The 23,126-nt window shown below is 38.2% G+C and overlaps 2 protein-coding genes across 3 annotated transcripts in view; one reads left to right on the top strand and one right to left on the bottom strand.

The window, feature by feature from the left end:
* Nucleotides 1–764: 764 nt before the first annotated feature.
* atic (5-aminoimidazole-4-carboxamide ribonucleotide formyltransferase/IMP cyclohydrolase) lies at nt 765–7,641 on the top strand. Its single transcript, XM_033989128.2, has 15 exons — nt 765–982; nt 1,139–1,265; nt 1,412–1,555; nt 2,436–2,524; nt 2,602–2,753; nt 3,331–3,487; nt 3,575–3,700; nt 4,097–4,204; nt 4,399–4,484; nt 4,569–4,658; nt 5,373–5,498; nt 5,680–5,772; nt 5,857–6,039; nt 6,403–6,558; nt 7,326–7,641. The coding sequence occupies exons 1-15, from the start codon at nt 967–969 to the stop codon at nt 7,443–7,445; spliced, it is 1,773 nt and encodes a 590-aa protein (XP_033845019.1). The 5' UTR covers nt 765–966; the 3' UTR covers nt 7,446–7,641.
* Nucleotides 7,642–8,726: 1,085 nt separating this feature from the next.
* Nucleotides 8,727–23,126, bottom strand: part of fn1b (fibronectin 1b) — a 32,698-nt gene continuing 18,298 nt past the window's right edge. The window contains exons 22-46 of one of the 2 annotated variants that reach the window (XM_055230059.1): nt 22,893–23,061; nt 21,970–22,056; nt 21,210–21,401; nt 20,281–20,559; nt 19,714–19,905; nt 19,551–19,640; nt 19,213–19,479; nt 18,883–18,999; nt 18,455–18,613; nt 17,901–18,056; nt 17,344–17,460; nt 16,714–16,983; nt 16,381–16,568; nt 16,205–16,292; nt 15,636–15,815; nt 15,467–15,556; nt 15,190–15,378; nt 14,257–14,346; nt 13,479–13,903; nt 12,925–13,063; nt 12,486–12,650; nt 11,951–12,076; nt 11,331–11,437; nt 11,155–11,250; nt 8,733–9,224 (exon numbers count right to left, since the gene is read on the bottom strand). In XM_055230059.1, coding sequence (XP_055086034.1) covers nt 9,147–9,224; nt 11,155–11,250; nt 11,331–11,437; nt 11,951–12,076; nt 12,486–12,650; nt 12,925–13,063; nt 13,479–13,903; nt 14,257–14,346; nt 15,190–15,378; nt 15,467–15,556; nt 15,636–15,815; nt 16,205–16,292; nt 16,381–16,568; nt 16,714–16,983; nt 17,344–17,460; nt 17,901–18,056; nt 18,455–18,613; nt 18,883–18,999; nt 19,213–19,479; nt 19,551–19,640; nt 19,714–19,905; nt 20,281–20,559; nt 21,210–21,401; nt 21,970–22,056; nt 22,893–23,061 — 4,056 coding nt within the window. In that variant the 3' untranslated portion in view covers nt 8,733–9,146. Of the gene's footprint in view, nt 9,225–11,154; nt 11,251–11,330; nt 11,438–11,950; nt 12,077–12,485; nt 12,651–12,924; nt 13,064–13,478; nt 13,904–14,256; nt 14,347–15,189; nt 15,379–15,466; nt 15,557–15,635; nt 15,816–16,204; nt 16,293–16,380; nt 16,569–16,713; nt 16,984–17,343; nt 17,461–17,900; nt 18,057–18,454; nt 18,614–18,882; nt 19,000–19,212; nt 19,480–19,550; nt 19,641–19,713; nt 19,906–20,280; nt 20,560–21,209; nt 21,402–21,969; nt 22,057–22,892; nt 23,062–23,126 lie in introns of both variants that reach the window. The other variant, XM_055230062.1, reaches the window with a different exon arrangement.

Genomic DNA, 23,126 nt, shown 5'->3' with positions numbered 1-23,126 from the left:
AGAAATATAATATATATTAACTTGGAAGGGATGGAGAGAAGGCGCTAGTGCTTCTTGCAAATTCCCTCAAAGAACATTTGTGCCCTCTTGTGGCCAAATTGAACACTAATCTTGACTCCATCTTGTGATTTTTTTTTTTTTTTTTTTTAGAGACCATACAGTTGTGTATGGAAGTATGGAAGCCCGTTTCCGCCAAGAAAAAATAAAAATAAAAGCCCCACAGAAAGTCGAAATTACGAGTTTTAAACTCGTAATTATTAGTTTTAAACTCGTAATTATTAGTTTTAAACTCGTAATTAGGAGTTTAAAACTCGTAATTACGACTTTTAAAACTACTAATTATGAGTTTAAAACTCGTAATTAGTAGTTTTAAAAGTCCTAATTACGAATTTGAATCTCCTAATTACGAGTTTAAAACTAATAATTACGAATTTAAAAGTCCTAATTACGAGTTTTAAACTCCTCATTACGAGTTTAAAACCAATAATTACGAGTTTAAAACTCGTAATTTTGACTTTCTGTGGGGCTTTTATTTTTTCTTGGCGGAAACGGGCTTCCATACAATTGAGTGCGGTTTAGCGTATTTAAAATATTTGCCATCCAGAGGGCTAGCCTATATTTTTCGCTGTATGTTTTATTTATTTACAACTTGAGATTCTTCATGTATTTTATTGATATTCACAATGGGACGTTTTATAACACCGTCATGCCTTCGTTTTAAAAGAAGAGGGAGAAGTTGTATTTTGCGTTTCTGCGTAATGTGCGTCACGCGGCTGTCGTAGCGCACGTGTCGGCTGGGGGCGGGTCTTGTCTGCAGGGCGGTTCTTGTGCTTTTTGAAGCGCATGAAAAGCACATTGAGTAGACATACCTCAGTCTCTTCTTTCTTCACCTAAATCAGGGTATTCTCTTTCAAGTGGTGCGCTCCACGTCCACTTCGTTTACATACACGGACTGTGACAAACAGCATGGCCTCTGAACTTGGTAAAACTTTTCTTCGTGATGGCACAATCACCACTCTGTTTTGATTGGGTTTTATTGGTATGATGGAGGTTAGCTCCTTGGCTAACATTAGCTGCGTGGTTTCCTTCTCTGTGATGAGACATCTGTTCTGTAATTGATCCTATTCTTTGTTTGCAGCGCTATTTAGTGTGTCGGACAAAACTGGACTAGTTGAGTTTGCCAAAAGGCTGGTGGACTTGGGACTATCGTTGGTCGCTTCTGGAGGCACAGCCAAAGCTCTGAGGGATGTTGGACTGGCAGTCAGGTCTGTACTGTAACCGTAAAGGCCCAAGCGACATGATGATGATGAACTATGTGAGAAAGTTCTAAGCTACACGTTTTAAACTGCTGCACCTCACAACATCAAACTTTACGTGAACTCCAAATGACATGTATGTTATTGCTGTTTAGGGATGTGTCTGAGCTGACTGGACACCCGGAGATGCTGGGAGGAAGAGTGAAGACCCTCCACCCTGCGGTCCATGGGGGTATTTTGGCCAGAAAAAGCCCCAGTGACACCGCAGACATGGATAAACTCGGCTATAGTGTGGTCAGGTGAGAGGTCAGAGAAAATAATGTTGATTCTGTTAAAACAATATTTTTCTAATCAATAAGGCTTGGTTAACAGATATGTTGTGTATTTAAGTCAGTTTTGAAACATATGTATGTCTTTACATGCCTGACTAATGGCGCAGCACGGGTGGCTTATTTAGGAACTGCCAAATTCGAAAACTGTTGCTACTGTCTTGTGACTTCTATTTGCTGAGAACTTGAACAATCTGATGTAGTCACAGATGAGACTGCAGCTAATCAGTACTCATGATAAGGATATTATTGAAAACGTGACACGACTGTGTTGTCATGGAGATCTAATGTTGAATGAATGAGCAGTATGAAATGTTTCCAACCCTGATTGAGTTTTTCGATAGCAAAAATACATATTAGTAGTAGAACTAGGCCTGTCACAATAACACATTTTGAAATGCGTTATATTGCTGAAGAAAATATAGACTGTAAACGGTATTATTCAAAACCATAATACCGTTTACAGTCTATATTTTCTTCAGCAATATAACGCATTTCAAAATGTGTTATATTGCTGAAGAAAATATAGACTGTAAACGGTATTATTCAAAACCATAATACCACTGACACAAAAACCCTGAAGCAGGATTTTCCTAAATAAACTATTCTATATATACAGTGCTGTTAATGAATGAGCTGCAATAATTACATGAAACACTTATTGAGTCATAGAAGCTATTTATCCAACCTTCTATAGTTCAAATATTCTGAAATGTACAAAAAAGTCCCTCACTTGTGCTAATAAAAAGTACCCACAACAAATATGTATTGAATGATAGGCCTGTCACGATAAGTACTATATAGACTTAAGTAGAACTAGATTCCACCACATAATCAATGTTTCTTACAGAGTGGTGGTGTGCAACTTGTACCCCTTTGTAAAGACTGTCTCCAAACCAGATGTTACCGTGGAGGATGCTGTGGAGCAAATTGACATTGGTAGGCTTTGAAATGGAAAGAAAGACATTATATATTTAGAACATAAATGATTACCGGTAAATGTTCCTGTATTTTAGGTGGAGTAACTTTGCTGAGAGCTGCTGCTAAAAACCACGCTCGGGTCACGATTGTGTGTGATCCCAACGACTACCTTATGGTGGCCAAAGAGATGGAGAGTTCTGAAGACAAAGACACGAGTTTGGACATGCGCAAGACACTGGCACTAAAGGTAAAGTTTTCCCATTTTAACCATATAAATAATGCATTAACATTGCAATATTATGAAGTTTAAGTAGTTTCAAATTATTTGCATCAAATGGCTACAAGCTATACAGTATGTTTATGAGAACATTTCCCAAAGGCTTTTGTTAGTTGTTGGTCTTTCACATGTTGAGACTTGATTTCTCGACCTGTTTCATCATCAAGTGATTGAGTCATTGCTTACAGTCAAGTATTGTGCTGTAAGACATTAGAGCTGTGATTGAAAAATTGCTTTCAGATTAACCTTTGTAGAAATAGTTACCTCATATTTAAAATTTTATTAGAAGAATTGAGCTCCAGCTGAACTTTTTGAATATATATTATTTAAATTGTAAGGCCAAGCAAAATAGTTTGAGATGTTGGTCATTATTACTTTTTGTCTTGACCTTTTTCCAAAAACAAAGTCCAGCACTGATTTTGTTAAGATCTGTGTTTAGGTTGCAACATGTGACGGACCCATGAACCTTCACCTTTATCTCAGTCTGCAAATGCTGAATGGTCCCCTTTTTCTTCTATATTTGATTGCTGTTATTTATGTTTTATAGGCATTTACTCACACTGCACAATATGATGATGCCATTTCCGATTACTTTCGTGGCCAGTATAGTCGTGGAGTTTCCCAGCTGCCACTGCGTTACGGCATGAACCCACACCAGACTCCTGCTCAACTGTTCACCCTGAGGCCACAGCTGCCCCTCAAAGGTAACCAAACCAAGCCTCCATCTCTCACCTATGGATTTACCTATGGCCTACTTAGATAACACTAAAATACATGACTTTTGTCTCCAGTTGTCAATGGTTCACCGGGTTTCATCAACTTGTGTGATGCTTTGAACGCCTGGCAGTTGGTTAAGGAGCTGAAAAACTCACTTGGTCTGGTTGCTGCTACATCTTTCAAACATGTTAGTCCTGCAGGTAAGAGGCATGTTCAGTACATTCAAAAGTTTTCAGGCAAGTTCCTTTGTCATTTAAAACAAGCAAACAGTAAAATTTAAGTTTGAGCTTTCAGTTTGATCTCAGTGTCAAGACAATGAGTTCAGTTCAAGTACAATTGAGAAAAATCATCCAAGGTCTGCAATTTACTCTTGTATAGCAGAGCAGTGTTTTAAAAAGAAAAATAATTCCCTCCCTCTTCCAATGCATGGTATAAAATTGGCCAAATAACTGTTTTGTCTGGTGGAGAGTTTTCCATGATAGTTTTTAGCAATGCAAGTATGTTAATTCAAATCTCTATGGAGAATGACTGCGACATCAGCTGCTAATCGTTATATGGTTATCTATCGCATTTAATGATGGTCTTTTATTTTGTAGGAGCTGCTGTAGGAGTACCTCTGTCTGAAGAGGAGGCCAAAGTGTGTATGGTCCATGACTTGCTGCAGAATTTGAGTCCACTGGCTACAGCATATGCCCGAGCACGAGGTCAGGAATCATTAATGCAGACACAGCAACCGTGTCCCATTTCTGTTCACTTGCCTCCTTGATTCCTCGGTTGCTTATCCTCCTCTCACTGAGTATACTTATAGACAGCTGATTAAGTGAGGATGCAAGGAAACAGAACTAGGATTATGTTTTTTGCTGTATTACCCGTCATTAATTAAAATGGCTGTGCACAGGTTCTGACCGGATGTCCTCTTTTGGAGACTTCATTGCTCTTTCAGATGTTTGTGACGTTCCCACTGCAAAAATAATTTCAAGAGAGGTGAGTGTTTAGGTTTTAATAAGATAATATATTTTTTAAAAAATGTGTGTTACATGGAGAGTAACTAAAATCTGAAAATGAAAGGTTTCTGATGGCATCATTGCCCCTGGATATGAAGAGGAGGCTCTCAAGATACTCACCAAAAAGAAAAATGGCAACTACTGCATGCTTCAGGTAAGATCATCTACAAAAAACACAAATAAAATCAGTCAAAGTCAGTCAGTTTATGTATATACCAGGTTTTATAAACAAAGAGCTGCAACGTATACTCCAGAATTCAAGTAATAAAATCCAATCCATTGTGTTATAAGCAAAATACTAATAGAAAATTGCCTGGCATCCCAAATACACACTTCTTCAATACTTTACAAAGAGGTGAGTCTGATCACCGGTGAATCTCCCAGTTGGCTGTGATTGACGGGTGGATTAGCCAATTGGGAACACACATGTTCCATCTGTATCAGGAAAAAAATATCACAGGGGACTGAAAAGCATTGCAAGTTTCTGTAGAATCAATGAGCCCAAACACTAAACTCTGTTAATTTGAGGTGAGATAAATTTGTAAATATGTGTTCAATGAGGGCCTTCGTTTCACATGTGTCATTGGGGGGGGGGGGGGAAACAGATCTGATTGCACAATCACGTTTGACTGAAACCCATTGGAGGACGTGGGGACGAGACCAAAAAAAACAACAGATATCATTCTGAAACAGGAAGGACAAAAAAACTTTGGCCTTTTAATTTTTTAATGTTAATCAATTGCGTTTATTTATATAACACATTGAAAAACACAGTACTGCCGCAGAGTGTTAAATATTTTGCATAAAAACTGAAAGACTAGTTTTCAATGTAACTATGTTTAAACAAAGAATTGTCTAATTTTCACAGATGGACCCTGAATATGAGCCAGATGAGATGGAGGTCAGGGTGTTGTTTGGTCTGTACCTTAAACAGAAGAGAAATGGAGGTGTTATTGATAAAGCGTTCTTCAGCAACATTATCTCACAGGGCTCGGTAAGATACATTCTACTCTATCTACACTATATGATATAATTATACTTCTAATTTTAATGTTATTGCAATAATATGTGCTTTGAATGTATCACTTGGCTTCAACCAAACACATTTTTAAGTTTGAGTTCAGTTAAACTTATTTGGAGCGCTTCACTTATGTATTGTTGATTCTGTCCATAAGCTGTCAGATGCAGCTTTGAGGGACCTTACTGTGGCCACTATTGCTGTGAAGTACACCCAGTCAAATTCAGTGTGCTATGTTAAAGACGGACAGGTAAATAAGATGGGCATTTCCAATCATATTAGCCTCTGGGTCAAGAAGATGTCTATTATATTTAATTTATTAATATTATCTTAGGTGATTGGGATAGGGGCCGGGCAGCAGTCTCGTATCCACTGCACTCGTCTGGCTGGAGACAAGGCTGATAACTGGTGGCTGAGACATCACCCCCGAGTCCTCAACATTAAGTTCAGAGCTGGTGTGAAGAGAGCCGAAATGGCAAACGCTATTGACCAATACGTCAGCAACACCATTGGAGAGGCAAGTATAACCATTTTATGTAACAATTCATACCATATATTTACATAGAAACAGTCTTGTTTAATGATGTGTTAAGTGTTGCACAGATATATAAAAAAAAAAACAATGCAAAAATGTAACTCCACTACCACCAGTCACTATTTAAAAAAATAAATAATTAAAGGACCTCTATTAAGCTGTTTTCTGATCTATGCTATAACGTTGTTTCCTCATGTTTTGTTTCATTCACACGTGTCTGAATCATGTAAAAAAGAAAAAAAAATCTGACTTTGGTTGGCAAAAGACACAGAAGCTAGAAAGATCTTGCTTGTATTCATTATTGCTTCTCATATTATGTAAAATCTGTAATGTATTTGTCTATAGGGTCCAGACCTGGCAGTATGGAAGTCCATGTTCGATGAAGTACCAGAGCCCCTTTCTGAAACTGAGAGGAAGAACTGGATCAGCTCTCTGCATGCGGTGGCTGTGAGCTCTGATGCCTTCTTCCCCTTCAAAGACAACATTGACAGGGCCAAACAGGTAAGGGTCTTCTACAAAATGTTTTCTTGTTTTTTATAGTGTCAGATAAATAAACTTGATCTGTGTATGTCTAAAAAACACTTGAGAAATAACTAGTCAAAATCTACTTGGATCCAGATGGCCGCTTCCATTGTATTGACGTATTTTACATCAATTATGCCGATACAATACATCTTGTATTAACAATTTCTAGAAACATAGTTCAGATATTTATGAATTTCCGCTGAGCACTTTTCACTTAAACAAAATATTTTGTCTTGAATTGTTAATTACAATGATAGTGGAGCAAGTTTGTCATCACTTTAAAATCCAGGGATTGATAACCATACAGGTTAAAATAACACATTTATTTATTGTAATGTGTTATTATGATAAATGTAATATACAGTTATAATAAAATTGCCCAAACTAGTATATTTTAATCTGATATTTTGTGTCTATTTCAGAGTTGACTCCTTTTGTTGTTGTTAATGTAACTGCTTTTGTATGTGACATTTGGTTGCTATGCTAAGTTGATGCGAAGGTTTGGTCAGTTACTGGTCTGTTTTTGGAAACTGGCTCGAGTGAGGCGAAACTGCTGTTGTTTTGTTCTTGTTTTGGTGTGGGTTACATCCTACAGTAGCCCTTCTGTACAGGAAATAAACAACCAGAAGAAATTCTTCATGTTTTCTTGGACCAGGACAATATAGTATTTTTATTTCACACAGTATGACCTAGAAATAACGTTTAGTTCACTGTATTATGATGGTTTAAATTTCTGTTTGTAGAGTGGTGTTGAGTTCATTGCCGCTCCTTCGGGCTCTGCAGCTGATGAGGTCATCAAAACCGCCTGTATCGAACAAGGCATCACTCTGGTGTACACAAACCTGCGCCTCTTCCACCACTGAGCCCCTCTGCTGTGTACTGTGTGTCGGGACCAAAATACACACATCTATAAGGTCAAAACCATTGTCAAACTTCTGTTACTTCAGTATTAATCATACTGTCGTTCTGCACTTTTGTAACACTAGTACATTCCAATCTGAACTAATGTGCATAACTACATCTGTCATGTTTTATCATTAAATAAACTAATATTTTATCAAACAGATGTGTCTTATTTACAGTTTGAGAAAGTTACTTAAGTCACTCCACACTGAGATTTACAAACAATCTTTTGTGTAAATGTATGTATACGTAATAGAAGTGGTGACATTACAAGGCAAGTAATGGCATATCCTATCATATAATTTGTATCCTGATCAGATGCCCGAGCCACCTCAGCTGGTTCCTCTTGATATGTAGGAGCAGCTCCGAGCTCGTCCCATGTGACCGAGCTCCTCACCCTATCATCCCAGCCCCTTCACACTCAACTGCAGCGCCTGCTGCAGGTCCTGGCTCGATGAAGCCATCAGGACAACATCATCTGCAAACAGCAGAGATGAGATCCTGTGGTTCCCAAACCGGATCCCCTCCGGCCCCTGGCTGCTCCTAGAAATTCTATCCATAAATATAATGAACAGAACCGGTCACAAAGGCCTGGCGGAGTCCAACATGCACCGGAAACAGGTCTGATTTACTGCCGGCAATATGAACACAGCTCCTGCTCTGGGGGACCGGACAGCCCTTAGCAAAGGGCCTCGGAGCCCATACTCCTGGAGCACCCCCGAAAGGACACCACAATGGACACAGCCTTCTTCAGAACCACAAAACACATGTGGACTGGTTGGGCAAACTTCCATGAACCCTCGAGGACCTGATGGAGAGTATAGAGCTGGTCGAGTGCTCCGTGACCGGGACGGAAACCTCACTGCATTTAAAACAATCATTAATAGGAAAAAAAGGTTTGTAAACATATAGAGGACAAACACTGATGGAGCAATAGTTATAACTATCATCTTGGTCCATAGACCATGGTCTATATAAAACACTAATTAAATTTAAATTATCTTGTTATTGAACCTTTTATATATGTGTTATCAATAAAGCTTAACAAAAAACAAAATAATAGTAATAAATAAAAGCAATATGTAAATCAAAATAAGAAAACAAATGATAAAATGAATAAAAACAATACAATTATAATAATTAAAATGACTTAAAATAATACTGATGGCTCTATTTTGGTTCATGTATGAATTAATATAAGATGTGGCATGATGTTGGTGTAAAACAAAGACATGCAAAAATGTATTTTGGGATCTCTTTTCTTTTTGTAGAAACAACTTCAGCACAAACAACGTACAAAAATAGAAAAGTCTGATTCCTCACATCAAGATTGTTACATTCACACTTTGAGATTAAAGGGATAAATTATGAAATGTGTCAGTTACACACAGTGCTTATTAAACAAAGGACTACAGGGAGTTTAAACAGATAAAATGTAATGAGATTCTTCTATAACAGTGCTCACATTTCTTAAGCTGTTTTGTTTTAGAGAAAAGTCAATCCAAAACGTTTCTTTGGTGTACAGTAGATTATGGATTATGAATTGCAGAATTGGATGAAACAAGTATCCTAGAGCAAAAAAAGGTTAAGTTTTATCTTAAAATATTGGCATGAGATGAGTGTGAAAAGTGCAGTGATCAGATGGAGACAGGGCAGATGCTTTATTCCCGTGGGTTTGGGGAAAGGTGGCCATCTGCCAACAGGTCGGGCCGGAGACATTCAATCGGACAATGGATATTCTGGAAAAGAAAAGAAATGTTTGGTAAAAAGGAATTTGTAGCTTTTAGATTACAGAGATGAGATGAGGTGATGGGGGGGTTTCAATCAGGAATCACCAAAAAATAATCCACAAATGTTAACCCTGATCATTTATTTAAGCAATTAGACCAGGGGTGGCGAACACTCTGCCAATAGCCAAATTTTGGCTCTTTGTGTCTAACTCAGTGGTTCTTAACCTTGTTGGAGGTACTGAACCCCACCAGTTTCATATGCACATTCACCGAACCCTTCTTTATTGAAAAATAAAATATTTTTTTTCAAATTCAAGACATATGTATGTTTTACTGGTGCACAAAATGAACTGTGCATTAACATCACTGTGTTCAAAGAATAAAACCAATACAATGCATGAACTCACAACAAATTACTTACATACCTTTTAACAAAGACATGACCTTTTTAATACTACCACACTGAAATCATTTAAATTTTTAACCTTATGTGTTCCAATAATGAACTTATTGTGTTTATGCTATTTATTATTTTTAACATTTTAACACACCCATCACCAAATTTCCATAAGGTTAGAATAATAATGAATATTTACTGCAAATCAGTGTGACTTCTGCTGTTGACTTTGAGAGACCAGTTCAGAAATGCATGGCTTCACCTTGGGCACTCTCATGTCATTTTGACAGCAAAGTCTGTTCCTTTTCTTCGTTTTTATGTCGTTTTATGTTTTTATGCCGTTCGAACGGCTCATTTAAGTCGGGCGGGTACTTTGATAGGCACATCAGAGGGTACATTTGTTGAATTGGGACACAGCCAGCATCTGGAAATGCTCGCAGTCCGCGAATCATATGAGTCGGGTATGTGTCTTGACCTCCGCTGAACCCCTGAGACTGACTCACTGAACCCCTAGGGTTCGATCGAACCCAGGTTAAGAACCACTGGTCTAACTTGTTCGCCACCCCTGAACTAGGCTGTTGAACTTGCACTTTATTATAATCTAAAAGTGCATATTAACTATTATTTTCCTGCCTCCATCTACAGCAGGGGTGTCCAAACTATGACCCGGGGGCCAAATGCAGCCCTCAGACCAGTATTTATTGGCCCTCATGCCTCCTGCTGAACCGGCCCAATTGATCATAAGCAGTAACAGCAAATTTAACTATTTCTACCATTATAACCTCAAACATCACATTGCATTGTGATACAGACATAAAATGAATGTGCTTCTTATTAATATACAGCAGCTCTGTCAAAGCTGTGTATAAAACACCGCACTGCATTGATCACCAGTCTGTGGCCCTTCGCTTCGAATATGTTTTGAGATGTGGCCCTTGATAATAAAAAAAAAAGTGTGGGCACCTCTGATCTACAGTATTGTTATAAGTCTATAAAATGCAGTGGTGGAAGGTAACAACGTATAAGTAGTAAAGTACTGTACTTAATGAAAGTACAGTAAAGTTTACTTAAGTAAATTTTATAGTAGATACCTTTTACTTTTACGTCACTGCATTTGAGAGCAAGTATATATATTTTCTGCTCCACTACATTTTTTAACTGGATTGAAAAGTAAAAAGTACATTTCATATGATTTGTGTTATTTTTACCATGTTCCCTGGTAACATCCTGACAAAATTTTTTAAGTTTAAGATTTGGCTTTGAACAAACAAAAATACATACACAAAACTCATTTAAAAAATTGAAATTGATTTATATTGCTACTGTTGACAAAAATATGTATATTTTTAATCAATATCACTACATTTAACACTTTAGCAAATTAACAACACTTGTGTGAAATACTACACTTATAAAATGTTGGGATGTCATCTAAAATGTTGGGATGTCATCTAAAACCTGGGATTGTATTGTACCAGTACTGTATTGTGCTGTATTTTTAAAAATAATTCTTAGGCCCAAAGCTTTATTTAATTTTCTTACCAGTTTGCGCAGTGTGTTGTCTCCGTATCTCACAGGCTGCAACAGAGTGGGGTCTACTTCTGCCCCTGGCCTACGGCAGCTGTCACATCGCCAGCCCTGAAAAGATCAAACAGTAAGATATTAAGCACTGTGATTTTAAGATTCTTAGCTATTTTTCTAAACAACAGCCTCCTTACCTGTTGTCCTCCATAGCAAGTGCAGGTACAAATTGCACCCAAGTATTCCTTCTGCCACTGGTTTCCTACTTGGTATGTTTTGCCCTCATCATAGCACACAGACTCATCTGCAAAAATAAAAAAATAAAGTATTACAATATAACCTCTTTAAGGATGCTTACACTATGCAATGTTCTAATGATAGACTGTATAAAGAAGTGGGCTAAGTGAGTGTGACATCACCCATAGTGTTTGGCTTCAGTAAAATAAAGCTTATCGAGGCTAGCAGTTATAGGGGTGAATTTTCAGCCGAGTTGCATATTTGAAATGCCAACTGCGAGTATTATAGCAACCAAAGAGCCAATTGAGAGCTAGGCTTCCTGCCCACACCGCTGTCAATTAAACCTTTTGCTAAGACTAGCGGGAGCGACCTTGGGGAAAGAAGGCATTTGATTTGTCTATTATTAATGTTTGTATCTTGATTCACAGACAAAAGTACGTATGCTCACTTTCTATTTGGAATGCACCAGCCAGCAGGTTAACTATGTCCATTTATATATACAGTCTATGGTTCTAATGAGCCTTGAGGATGAGCCTGAAGAAGTTGCTCTGTTGAAAAATAACATTCGTAGTGTGCTTACGTGGTTCACATTTGAATTCTCCTTTGCCATTCCCCAAACACGTGCAGCTCATGAGGTGTCCATTCTCAGCTCTGCGATCCCACTTCTCTCCAATGCGGTAGTTATTTCCACTATCATGGCACCACTCTGAAAGAACATACAACTATTAGAGAAACTTAAAATAAAAATCATTTTTAGCATATAGCACATTTTATGTTCAAAACAAATACAAATTTCAGAGCAATAAAACATAAACATCGAACAAATAAAATAGAGCTTTTTAAAGGTCCACTATATAACTTTTCTGTATCGATGGAGATATGCAAATTTAATGCCATACAGTGGAACTTTCCAGGCAAAGGTAGATAATCAGGTAGCGGACCATCCACTAAAATAGTTACACAGAGTAGCTGTACCTCCACTGGTTTGCATTAAAACAATAAAAAAGTAGACTCAAATGAGGACACATGCAGTAAAATACAGTATAAATTAATGAATCAGAAGATCACAAAGAAACACAAGGAACACATGTTCAATTCAGACAAAACTGACGTACTTGATGAGTCACATCTAAAATGGCCGCTCCCGAGGCCGAGACACCTGCACCAGAGTTTGAATCCGGTCTCGGACATGCGCTCCCACTCAGTTCCGACCTCATGGTGGGTCGCAGTGAAAGAGTCGTAACATGAGTCTGAGGAGGAGGATGGCACTCCATCTGGGACTGAAAGAACATAAACTATTACTTTAACTAAAAGGTTTTTATTCTGCACTCTTCTCTTTTAATGTTTTTTTTTTTCTTTAAGGCATTTTGAATTGAATTGAATTATGCTATACAAATAAACTTGTCTTGCTTTGTCTACTTACACAACATACTGTATATTCACGCTTCAAGAGTTACATAGTTTTTTACATTTATTTCATAAGCCCTGGTGGACAAATCTGGAAACTTTGTCTATTTATCCAAGTTTGTCTAATAAAAAGTTCATTATACATACTTGTATTTCCAGCTGTTACAATCTGCTCAAGGACTTTGTGCTTGAGTGCTCCTAAGATGGCTTCCACAATTACGTTATAGTTTGCTCCTGGGGTGAGTCCAATCAAAGTGGCAGTGGTAGCTGTACCAGGTAAACGGACCTAAGAAGTAGATGCATAAAATTATATTTAGTCATAAATGTACAACTTAATAATTTTTTACAATACAATACAAAATTAATCAAACAGAATTTCAATAATATGTCAAATGTTTGATACTTGATACCTCTTTCAATACCACAATGATAAAAATGATTAAGAAAGGGGTTCATTAATATTATCATGTGGTCTTATCCTAGTTCTGACATAGATTAGTTCATCAAGATTATACCTAAAACTATCCAGGAAAGATTCACATTGTCCAAGTTATGTTTTTCCCCCTCCCCCAGTATCGATACCTGCTATTTTATTCTTAATACTGATTAGTGTGGGCATAGATTTTTTTCTTTTGTCCGTTTAATTTTTTATTTATTTATTTTTGCCAAGCCTACTAAGTAAAGATAAATCATTCTCTTACCTGAAAGAGCTTCTCCTGTGCGTTTGACAGGGGCTCACAGGACACCAGATAGGCGTTACTCTTCTTGTATGGCTTCCAGGACACCGTAGTTTGAGTTTGCGCTTCTTGTGGCAGTCCTGTATCATTCCCTATGGGCATTCCAATGGGTACGTTCATCTTGACTATGGGCAGCCTGTTCCCCTCTGTATCGGGAAAGGGCACAAACACCAAAGGCTCACGCACTTGCCCATAAGGAGACTGTGGCTGTCTACTATCTCCGTTGTTGTTATATTCAGTGTACTCCACATGCTGGCTTTGACCACCCAGCCGGTCTTGCCCGTTGTTGCCCACCACCTGAATTTTGTTGTCAGTTTCAGGCACATCTAGCTTGTCGTCATTGCCACCTGGATGGTGCGGCAGTGGCAGGGGAAGGAAGTATTCTGGTTCTAGATGGGAAAAAGCAGGTTATGGAAGTAGGCAGGTTAGACTACTATAGGGAGGGATGGCAAAGCTGCAGTAACATATCTCAGCCAACGGGGCTAGAGATATGCGCCTCTATTGCTACCACTCAATAGTATTATAGGATTACAAACACACAGGATTATTTTGAATGGCATTTCTGAGCACATTCAAAATAAAGATAATTGTTATTTTTGGGAGAAATTAACTAAATCTCTATAGGGCTACAAAAGCTCAAACTACAACTTAAAACACATTACTTACCCAACACAGGTTTCTTTGGCACTTTTCATGTGTAATTTCATACATATTGGTAAAAAATCATGTTTAGAATACTCACTGGTGATGATTCGGCCAATAAGAGGGGTGCTCCTTATGTTGTTTTGGATTGCAACAATTTTGATAATGTACTCCGTCGATGGTCGCAAATCTGAAAAAGTTATTAAAGGTTATTGTTGTGACATACAAAACATAATACATATTTGTTATTCTCAAACTAACCAGTGGTGGACGAAGCACTCAATTTTGTTATTTAAGTAAAAGGACAGATAACGGAGCAAAAACTACTGAGGTAAAAGTAAAAGTATCGCAGTAAAAATGTACTTTAATAGTAAAACTTCATTAGATTTTGCAATCTAATGAAGCTTCAAATGTAGTGATACTGATAAAGATTTAGTGTAACAAAAACATTTTCCTAGCTGTTTTTCTTTTTTTCATTTCTATTGTCTAAATGTGTTAAAAAATAAACCCTTCAGGCTTTTTAGCAGATCTCAGACAATATAAAAATACTTTTACTTTTCAGTCCTGTTCAAAAATATACTTTAGTAGAAAGTACAGATACCTACTCTGAAATGTAGTAAAGTAAAAGTAAAAAAGTATCCACTTTAAAATCTACTCAAGTACAGTACAGATATCTAAAATCTAATATCTAAAACTTTAAGTTCCATCACTGAAACTAACACACAAAATAAATATAGAGATTTTGGAATATTATCTAAAACCAATTAAAAAGAACCTAAAATTGTACTAAAAGATGCAAGAACCCAACATTAAAATTCTGATTTGTTAAACATGGCTTTACAAAGTAAAATAGCTTGTACCATCCATTTTACTGTTGCTATGTTAAAATTATATGATGCCTGTCAGCACCACAAGAAAGAACATGTACTGTATGTGTAGTTAGTAGTAGTAGTAGTTAGTAGTAGGAGTAGTAGTAGTTGTAGTTTGTTGTTGTTGTTGTTGTAATAGTTATTGTAGTAGATTATAATAATACCAAATATTGTGGCATAGTTTTGTCCAGCGTGGGGAGGTGGGAGGAGCTCACGAGGCCGCCCTCCTGACTGTTCGTAGGTGATGTAGTATCCTGTGATGTCAGTGGAAGGGGGTCTCCAGGTGAAGGACACAGAGGTGGGGGTCAGAGAAGTGACCTGCAGTGTGGTAGGTGCTGGGACAACTGGCTGAGCTGAAAATAATAATAATATTAATATTATTTCAACAACATTTTAGAGTCAAAATACAGTTTAATAATAGTATATTATCAGGCACCTTACCAGTCAGAACAGTGAGGATAAATGGGGCACTCTTTGTGTTTCCATTCAGCGTATACATCTTAACATTGTATGAGGTTCCGGGCTGCAGACCTGATCAATAAAAAATCCAAAAATGTATCATCTAAAATAAAAGTGACTCAGCCTTTTCTCTTAAATACCAGCAGTTTACCTTGGACAGTGTAGGTGCGTAGGTCTCCAGAGATTGTCCTGCTCAGAGCAGGCTGGGTGCTGTCCTGTGGTGTAGCTTCTATCAGGAAACCAGTGATAGTCTCAAATTTGGTGCGCCAGGTCAGAGTGAAGGAGGTGTCTTTAACATCGGAGAGTCTGACTCTTCTAGGAGGGCTGAGGTCTTTGAAAGAGGAATAATCACGTTTGAATGTAAATAGAGTAAGTATTGTACATGGTTTAATTCTACTGAGCAACACTGACAGAAAAAGTGGTCCTAATTTGTTAGCACGTCTATCTGATTTTGTTTATTTTTTATAAAATATTAATGAAAAAGTTGTACCTGGTCTTTTAATTAGTTTTTTCACCTTTATTTAACAACATATATAAATTTAAAAAACGTATGCGTATGCCGACAAAAGCCTAAAAAACAAATGTGAGTAAAAACTGTTCTTGGGGAATAGGGGAATGCCTTAATGTTAATTCTGCGCAAATGTGATAAATTGGCTGTATCTTAAATAGACTAAAATATCCTCCTGTTAGGTAAGTAAAAATATAAAAAGTTCCATTCACCTTCTAGTGTGGTTGCTTCTCCCTCCAGAGGTCGACTGGTTACAGAGTTCTTCAGAGCGTAAATGTAAACCTGGTAGGTTGTTGACACCTTAAATGAACAAAAATATACATGGTAACATATTACAAACACAAACATTATCTTGACTTTTTACAAAACTGCAAATGTAGTGGGATACCATCAGTCCCGGCACCGTGACCCTGGATGTATCCGGGGCGACATTCATTTCTTTGGACGGTCCGTTGACATTTTTGGGGTTGATGACAATGCGATAACCAGTAAGACGTGCGTTAGGCGGTCTCCATGACAACACGAAGGAGGACGGGCCCACATCAAAGATCTCAAGGTTTGCTGGAGCTGGAACAACTATGGGGTAATACAGAAATAGTCCATATTTAGTACAGAAGCGGTAAAAAATACTTCTTCTGTATTCCAATGGAGCAACCAGGAAAAAACTATCACAAATTTTATAACAATGTAATCCTTGTAGAAGTGGTTGAACTGTTCCTACCTGTGGCTTGTTTTCCAACCAGAGGCGTGCTCTGAGTGCGTCCGTTCAGGGCTATCACTTTAAATGTGTATTCTGTTCCGGGGCGGAGTCCCGTGATGACCACGCTGTCCTGGTCTCCACTGGGGGCGGGGCGCAGTTCTCTCTCTCCCTCTTCTGAACTGGTGTAGAAGATGCGGTATGATGTCACGGTGCCTTCAGGACTGTCCCATGTGATACGCATAGAGGTGAAGTCAATGTCAGAGAATGTCAGGTCTTTGGGGCGGTCCATGGCTGCAAGAAAGGGCAACATTTAAGCTGGGTTAAGTATCTTCCCAAAGATGCAGTCTAACTCATATTGGAGCATGTGATTAAAGAACAAATGTGAACCCCACTTAAAGGCCCTGTATCCGATTTGTTTCCATGTATTTGAGGAAAATGTGTCCAGCCCCTGTACACATATATTGCATAAGCAGCTCTTGAGGTCAAAATACATCAGCTGATAAATGCCTTGATGACTTGATAAATCATTACAGTAACACTACAGCACACTAAAATAATTACAATACAAATAACTGATATAGAAGTTAATATACATTACCCAGTGATCTTGCTATTATCCATATGAAAAATTACATATCAAATTAAGCTAACCTGTGATGGCGTTTTCTACAGCAGGTGAAGAGGTCTGTCCATCTGTGCCCAGGGTGTACACATTCACCACATACTCAGTCGTAGGGATCAGACCAGTGAATCTCATCTGGGTTCGCTCTGTAATGCACCAAAGAGCAAGAAAGCAATGTTTATATTCAGAAACAGTTAAGATTTAATATGGTTTACGCAGTTTTGCCAACTGAACTAATGTGGCAGTATATAACACATATAGTAAACTTTTAATGGGTTTCACTTCCATGTTGAATGCAACATTTTGAGGATTTTTTTTTAATTAAATTGTTACCACTGCGGCAATTTTTCATTCTGAAACCCAAGGATATCAGTCTTTGAAAGATAGAGCAGATATTTTTCCCATGCCTAAATAAGCTCCACTGACTAAATGACAAATTTGCAAGTTGAAAATGGATAGAAATAATTCAAATCTTTTCCTTTATTCCTTTATGTATGTATTTATCATTTCATTTTATATGAGTTAGAAATCAAACCCAATGTCAAGATTACAAATGTTATAACAAGTATTGGCACAGCTGTTTTACCTGGACCAACCACCTCAGAATAGGAGGGTCCAAGGCCATTCTTGGGGGCACTTGTGATTCTGTATCCTCTGATAGGACCCTGAGCAGGGGACCAGCGCACTGTAAGGGCGTTGTCACTCACATCAGTTACCTTCATGCCAGAAGGGGACTCGGTGTCTAGAATCCAAAAGACAATTATGTGTTTTAGTCCCGCCACTTTGAGGTGTCTGCTCAGAACAAATATCATCTTATGCATTAATAGTAGAAAATGTTGGCAAGTACAATTCTTAATTTAAAGGTGTAGTGTGTAACTTTTCTGGTGGACGGTCCACAGCCTGCTTGTCTCCATGGAGATGTTGCAAAGTGGCAATGAATGTATCTATCTCCATGGAGATGGCTGCTGATCTGTGGAGAGAAGTCCCCATTCACAGTAAGAATGCATATTTTTAAAGCAGTAAAAACCCATATTATTGAACTGATAAACATTGGAAAATTCCAGGCAATGCAATAACATCTCCATGACAAGCAGGTGACAGTCTCCACATGTAAAGTTACATGGTGCACCTTTAACATACCTGTGCGATGAGTGATGGTGGCAGGGATGTTAGCGGAGGGGCTATCTCCTCGTCCTGTTACAGCGTACACTGTGATGGTGTACTCTGTGCCAGGTCTAAGCCCAGAGATGGTGGCTGCGGTCTGGGTGCCAGGGACCGTGAACTCCTGAGGGGTGTCTCCTAAAAAAAAGTTACAGAAGAAGCGTTAGGGCCACAACGATTAAGCGACTTATCAACTGTGTATGTGTAAGTATTTGTATAATTGTACTGTCTTTGGTGTTTTTGTCCTGTTTTTGTTTAATATAAAAAGAAAGCAACACATATTTGAATTATAAGCTAATATTTTATAATGTATTTTATAGTTGTATACATACACAATACTGTTCTATAAGTGTAGTGTCTACTGTTACAATCCATTTAAGACTTTCCATAATTAAACCAGTCCATACCTGTGGCACCATAGTTGATCCTGTAGTACTTGACAGTGACAGAGGGGGCATCCCAGTGGATGGTGATTGTGGTTGGGGTGCTGGTCATCACCTCCAGGTCAGTGGGAGCATCAGAGACTATAAGATATTACAATTTGTTAATTTACATGGTCATGGTCACTGTTGCGCTAAGGAGACAAAGCATAATGAATTTCAAAATAACTTTGAACTGTTCAACATTTAAATTATATTTAACTGCATACATGACATTTCAATAATAAGATAACTCTGATCTTTGGTGTGTGAAAAACTTAATCAAAGCAGACAGATTTGTGTGCTATGGAGACTCACTGGTGGCCTGTGTGCCGCTGAGGGGTTGGCTCTCCTGATTTCTGCCCACAGCATAAATATGGACAATGTACTCTGTCTCTGGGGTCAGCTGAGTTAGAGTGTAGTGGGTCCTGGAGGGATGGATTTTTGCGTCTTTGATGCGTCCTCCACTTGTCGGCTGATAATTGAGTCGGTATCCAGTGATAATAGCAGTGGGCGCCACCCAGTGGACAGTGAATGAATTTGTCTGAATGTCAGAGAAGTCCAGGCCAGTAGGGGCATCCAAAGCTGAGGACAAAATGGTTGATAAGTGTGACCATTAATAAAGATTCAGATTTTGATGTATAAATATAACTTACTTGTCCTCTGGGTTCCTGTGGCTGGCTCACTTACACTTTCAGTGTAGACAAGAACCACACTGATGGAGTACTCAGTGTTTGGCAGAAGATCTGAAAAGTTAATTATAATTAAATAATTTAACTGTTATTCAAGCCTTATTCCTAAAATGATTCAGTATCTTACTCTGGAGCAGATAGGTGTTGGTGGATCCGCCCACATTCACCTCTTTCACATCGTCGTAGGTGTTGGTGGGGTGATAACGAATGACAAAACGAGAGATGTCGCTCGGAGTGGCCACATGAGGCACTGCCCAGGTCACCCTGATATGGTCTGGACCCACCCCACTGAACTGCAGGTTGGTCGGGGCAGGGATGGCTGTAAGAATGATACAAAAGTTAAAGCTTCTGAATATATTAATTGGTGACTTACTTGACTGTCCATTAGATGTATTTTGTACACTGCTGTAATGAAAAAGAGTAGGGCTCAGTTATCTTCAGTTTGAGCTAAAAAGTAATAAGTACATTTGTCAAATTATACTTAGCTGTTTTACTATTATACATTTTGTAAGTTTTATTGCTGATATCTAAACTGCTCTACTATACTAGAGTAAACTCAGAGGTAGTCTGATTTTGATAACATTTTTGTGTCAAAGTTGTGTCAAAAAACTGTCAAATGTATTTTACCATTTTAATATTTTTTCTTAATTTCATGCCCTACTCCTCCCCTCTGATTGAGTGAGTGGTAAATCACCAGCTTGTGTTTGCTTTGTGTATGCGGTCGGCTCGCTCTCTCCGTCTTCTGTTACTGTGGTGATAATGATGTCATAGTCCACCCCTGGCTCCAAACCACGGATGGTGTAATAACCAGCAGACACCTCAACCATGTCTTGGAAAATGGACAAACTTTCACCCGCTGCCACTACTGAAATCCGATAGGCAGTGATGGAGGTATAATTCAAAGGGATCCAACGCAGGCCAATAGTGGTGTCAGTAATATCCACAAACTCAATGTCACGTGGTACAGGTATTTCTGAAAAGGTTAGGTCATTCGCAAATGCACAAGCAAAATTCAAAACAAGCAGCAATACAAAACTCACAAGCAAAAATTATTCAAACAGTTACAATCTATGTATTAGATCTTAAAATTAATAGTGCACATGCTGTAGTAAATTATATACTGCAATATTCAAAACCTGAGCAACTAACTACTGCAAAACATTTAGAATTATATTGTGAATTACAAGCAATGTTGTTTTTGGCATGCTTTTATTAAAATGATGTTGTACAAATGGTAGTTTAGCAGCTATCAATCATGTTAGTAACAGGGACAAATTTCTAGTAGGCTATCCCTTTTGTCTTTCTTTTCTTGGATTGGTTAATACTGTATATTGTAAACTGTAGGATCGTTATGCTCATACTTTCATTTTATAATAAATGTACTTCCTAAAACCAAAGAACATAGAGATGAGAAATACGTTTTTACCGAAAAGAGAAAAGTTGAAACGCAACGGCAAAACGCTGCCAGATCAAAATATCTTTGGCTCATTCTCCTTTGTGAACATATGTCATGAAAAAGAACGAATATATAAATAGAGAATTTGGTATTAGCGATTTGTGTGTATGCTAGTAACCATGAACTACATTGTAAAAGTTGTTTAATTGCAGATCTGAGGTACATGCCTGGTGTGACGACAGTGGACACAGGGAGACTCTCCTGTTGCCCTTTGACTGTGAACACACTGACGTTGTACTCCACCCCCAGACTCAGGTTTTCCAGGATACAGGAGGTTTGGTCAGAACTGACATTCTCCTCCAAAGAGTTTCCTCGCTGACCACTAGTGGGGGTGCTCGCAACCCTGTAGCCTGTGATGTCTGTAGAGAAATGAAAGACAACCCAGATAAAATAATGTGTATTCTCAGTCAGTAAAGAAGACATTTTATACTTTTGTTGTGTTAGTGTTTAACTATGTTGATCACACTTTTACATTTTGTTCATTGTAAACCTCTATATTGATCTGAAATGGCTAATAGAAATTGGTCCACTGATGTGATAAGCAGCTGATTTTCCATTAAGAGTTTTTACTGTTGAGAAATGTCTCTACAGTTGAGTCAATTTTGAGCCTTCATGGCCCAAAGTCAAAACTTTTTAAATAATCACAAACAAATACAGAAAAATAGGCGGGGATATGGGGAGAGTGAACACAGGATTTTCTGAGCACTCAAGCTTTGAATGCAAGGATCACTCCAATATGAATGAAGCCATCAAAATACAACTTTGACTAAACGCATACTGAGAGAACACAGTCAAAACATACTTAAAAGGTCATAAAAGTCGATTTTACATAATGTGTCCCCCTTAAAAGACTTTTGCCCCAGATAGAAATGGGACAGGGCCTTCTCTTGGCCTGGTCCAGAGTGCGGAGGAAGCTCAAACATTTACCAGGTGTTCTGGAGGCGACCCAGTAGACAGTGAGATCTCCTCTGTTTGGGCTGGACTCAACTCTAAGGTCTGTGGGAGGAGAAAGAGCTGCGCAGACAATGACACAACCATGAGAAAACTGACCTCCAGACAAATAGTTTTAGCAGAATGTAATGTAAATTCAACCAAAACTTATAATATCATACAAATTTATCAAAAAGGCAACTGCAGGGTTTCAGATGAGATCACAAGAGTCTGTAGGCCAATAATATCTAACACAGATGCAGATCAAACCCATACTATTAAAATATAGAGTTTCTTTGTATGGCAAGTTCAAGGTCACTAATACACCGTAAATTTCAGACGATAAGCCTCGACTTTTTTCCCATGCTTTGAACCCTGCGGCTTATACAACGATGCGGCTAATGTATGGATTTTTACTAGCTAACCGCCACCGGAAAGCACTGTCTACCAGTAAATGCAAAAGTGAGACAGACATGGGTAAAAATTATGAGCTGAAGAATAAACTAGTTTTGATTTTGAACTGTCATTTTGTGCATCATGCACACACCCTCATCATGGAAAACACATGAAGAAATGCATATGATCCAGCTTTTAAGGCAAAGGCAAAGGTTAATGGCAATGGATCTGGCCATCAAAGAAAGAATGTCAATGTAAAAAGACAACAAAAGCTTTCAGAGCAGATGGCCCGTGTTGATGCTGTTTTATTTTGTAAACATGCAGGTATGTTCATCCCATGTTGATGGCGTGTTGGTAAATCATCAGGTTCACCATTTGTGAATTTACCTTGCAGATATTTCTTACTTATGTACTTATATTTCTGTACAGTGTAGTTAATAGGAATGAATGCCTCTATTGCCGCCCCATCTGTTTACATATGACATCATGATTTTCTAGAATTTGAAAAAACCCATTGAACTCACATGTAACCACGTTGCGTGTGACGGCATTCCCTCTGTTGCGTCCATTAAATATGGGCTGGACACTGTAGGTGTATTGAGTCCCGGGTATCAGATCAGAAATATAAACCCGCCCGGTGTCAGATGTGTCCTCTCTGGGAGACTCGCCCTCTTCACTTGGCAGGACAGTCAGCTGCAGGAAAACAATATTCAATTACCTTGTGGCAACTCAGATCATTTTATACTTTAAAAATGAAC

Source organism: Periophthalmus magnuspinnatus, chromosome 3, assembly GCF_009829125.3.
Source record: "Periophthalmus magnuspinnatus isolate fPerMag1 chromosome 3, fPerMag1.2.pri, whole genome shotgun sequence".
Lineage (NCBI taxonomy): Eukaryota > Metazoa > Chordata > Actinopteri > Gobiiformes > Gobiidae > Periophthalmus > Periophthalmus magnuspinnatus.
The sequence above is the reverse complement of the archived record's forward strand: the minus strand, read 5'-3'. Positions and strand labels throughout refer to the sequence as shown.

Bases quoted from the DNA above. Each gene is read 5' to 3' on its own strand.
- atic (XM_033989128.2), top strand. The intron at 1,266-1,411 runs GTCTGTACTGTA...ATTGCTGTTTAG, and splicing joins GATGTTGGACTGGCAGTCAG to GGATGTGTCTGAGCTGACTG. The intron at 2,525-2,601 runs GTAGGCTTTGAA...CCTGTATTTTAG, and splicing joins TGTGGAGCAAATTGACATTG to GTGGAGTAACTTTGCTGAGA.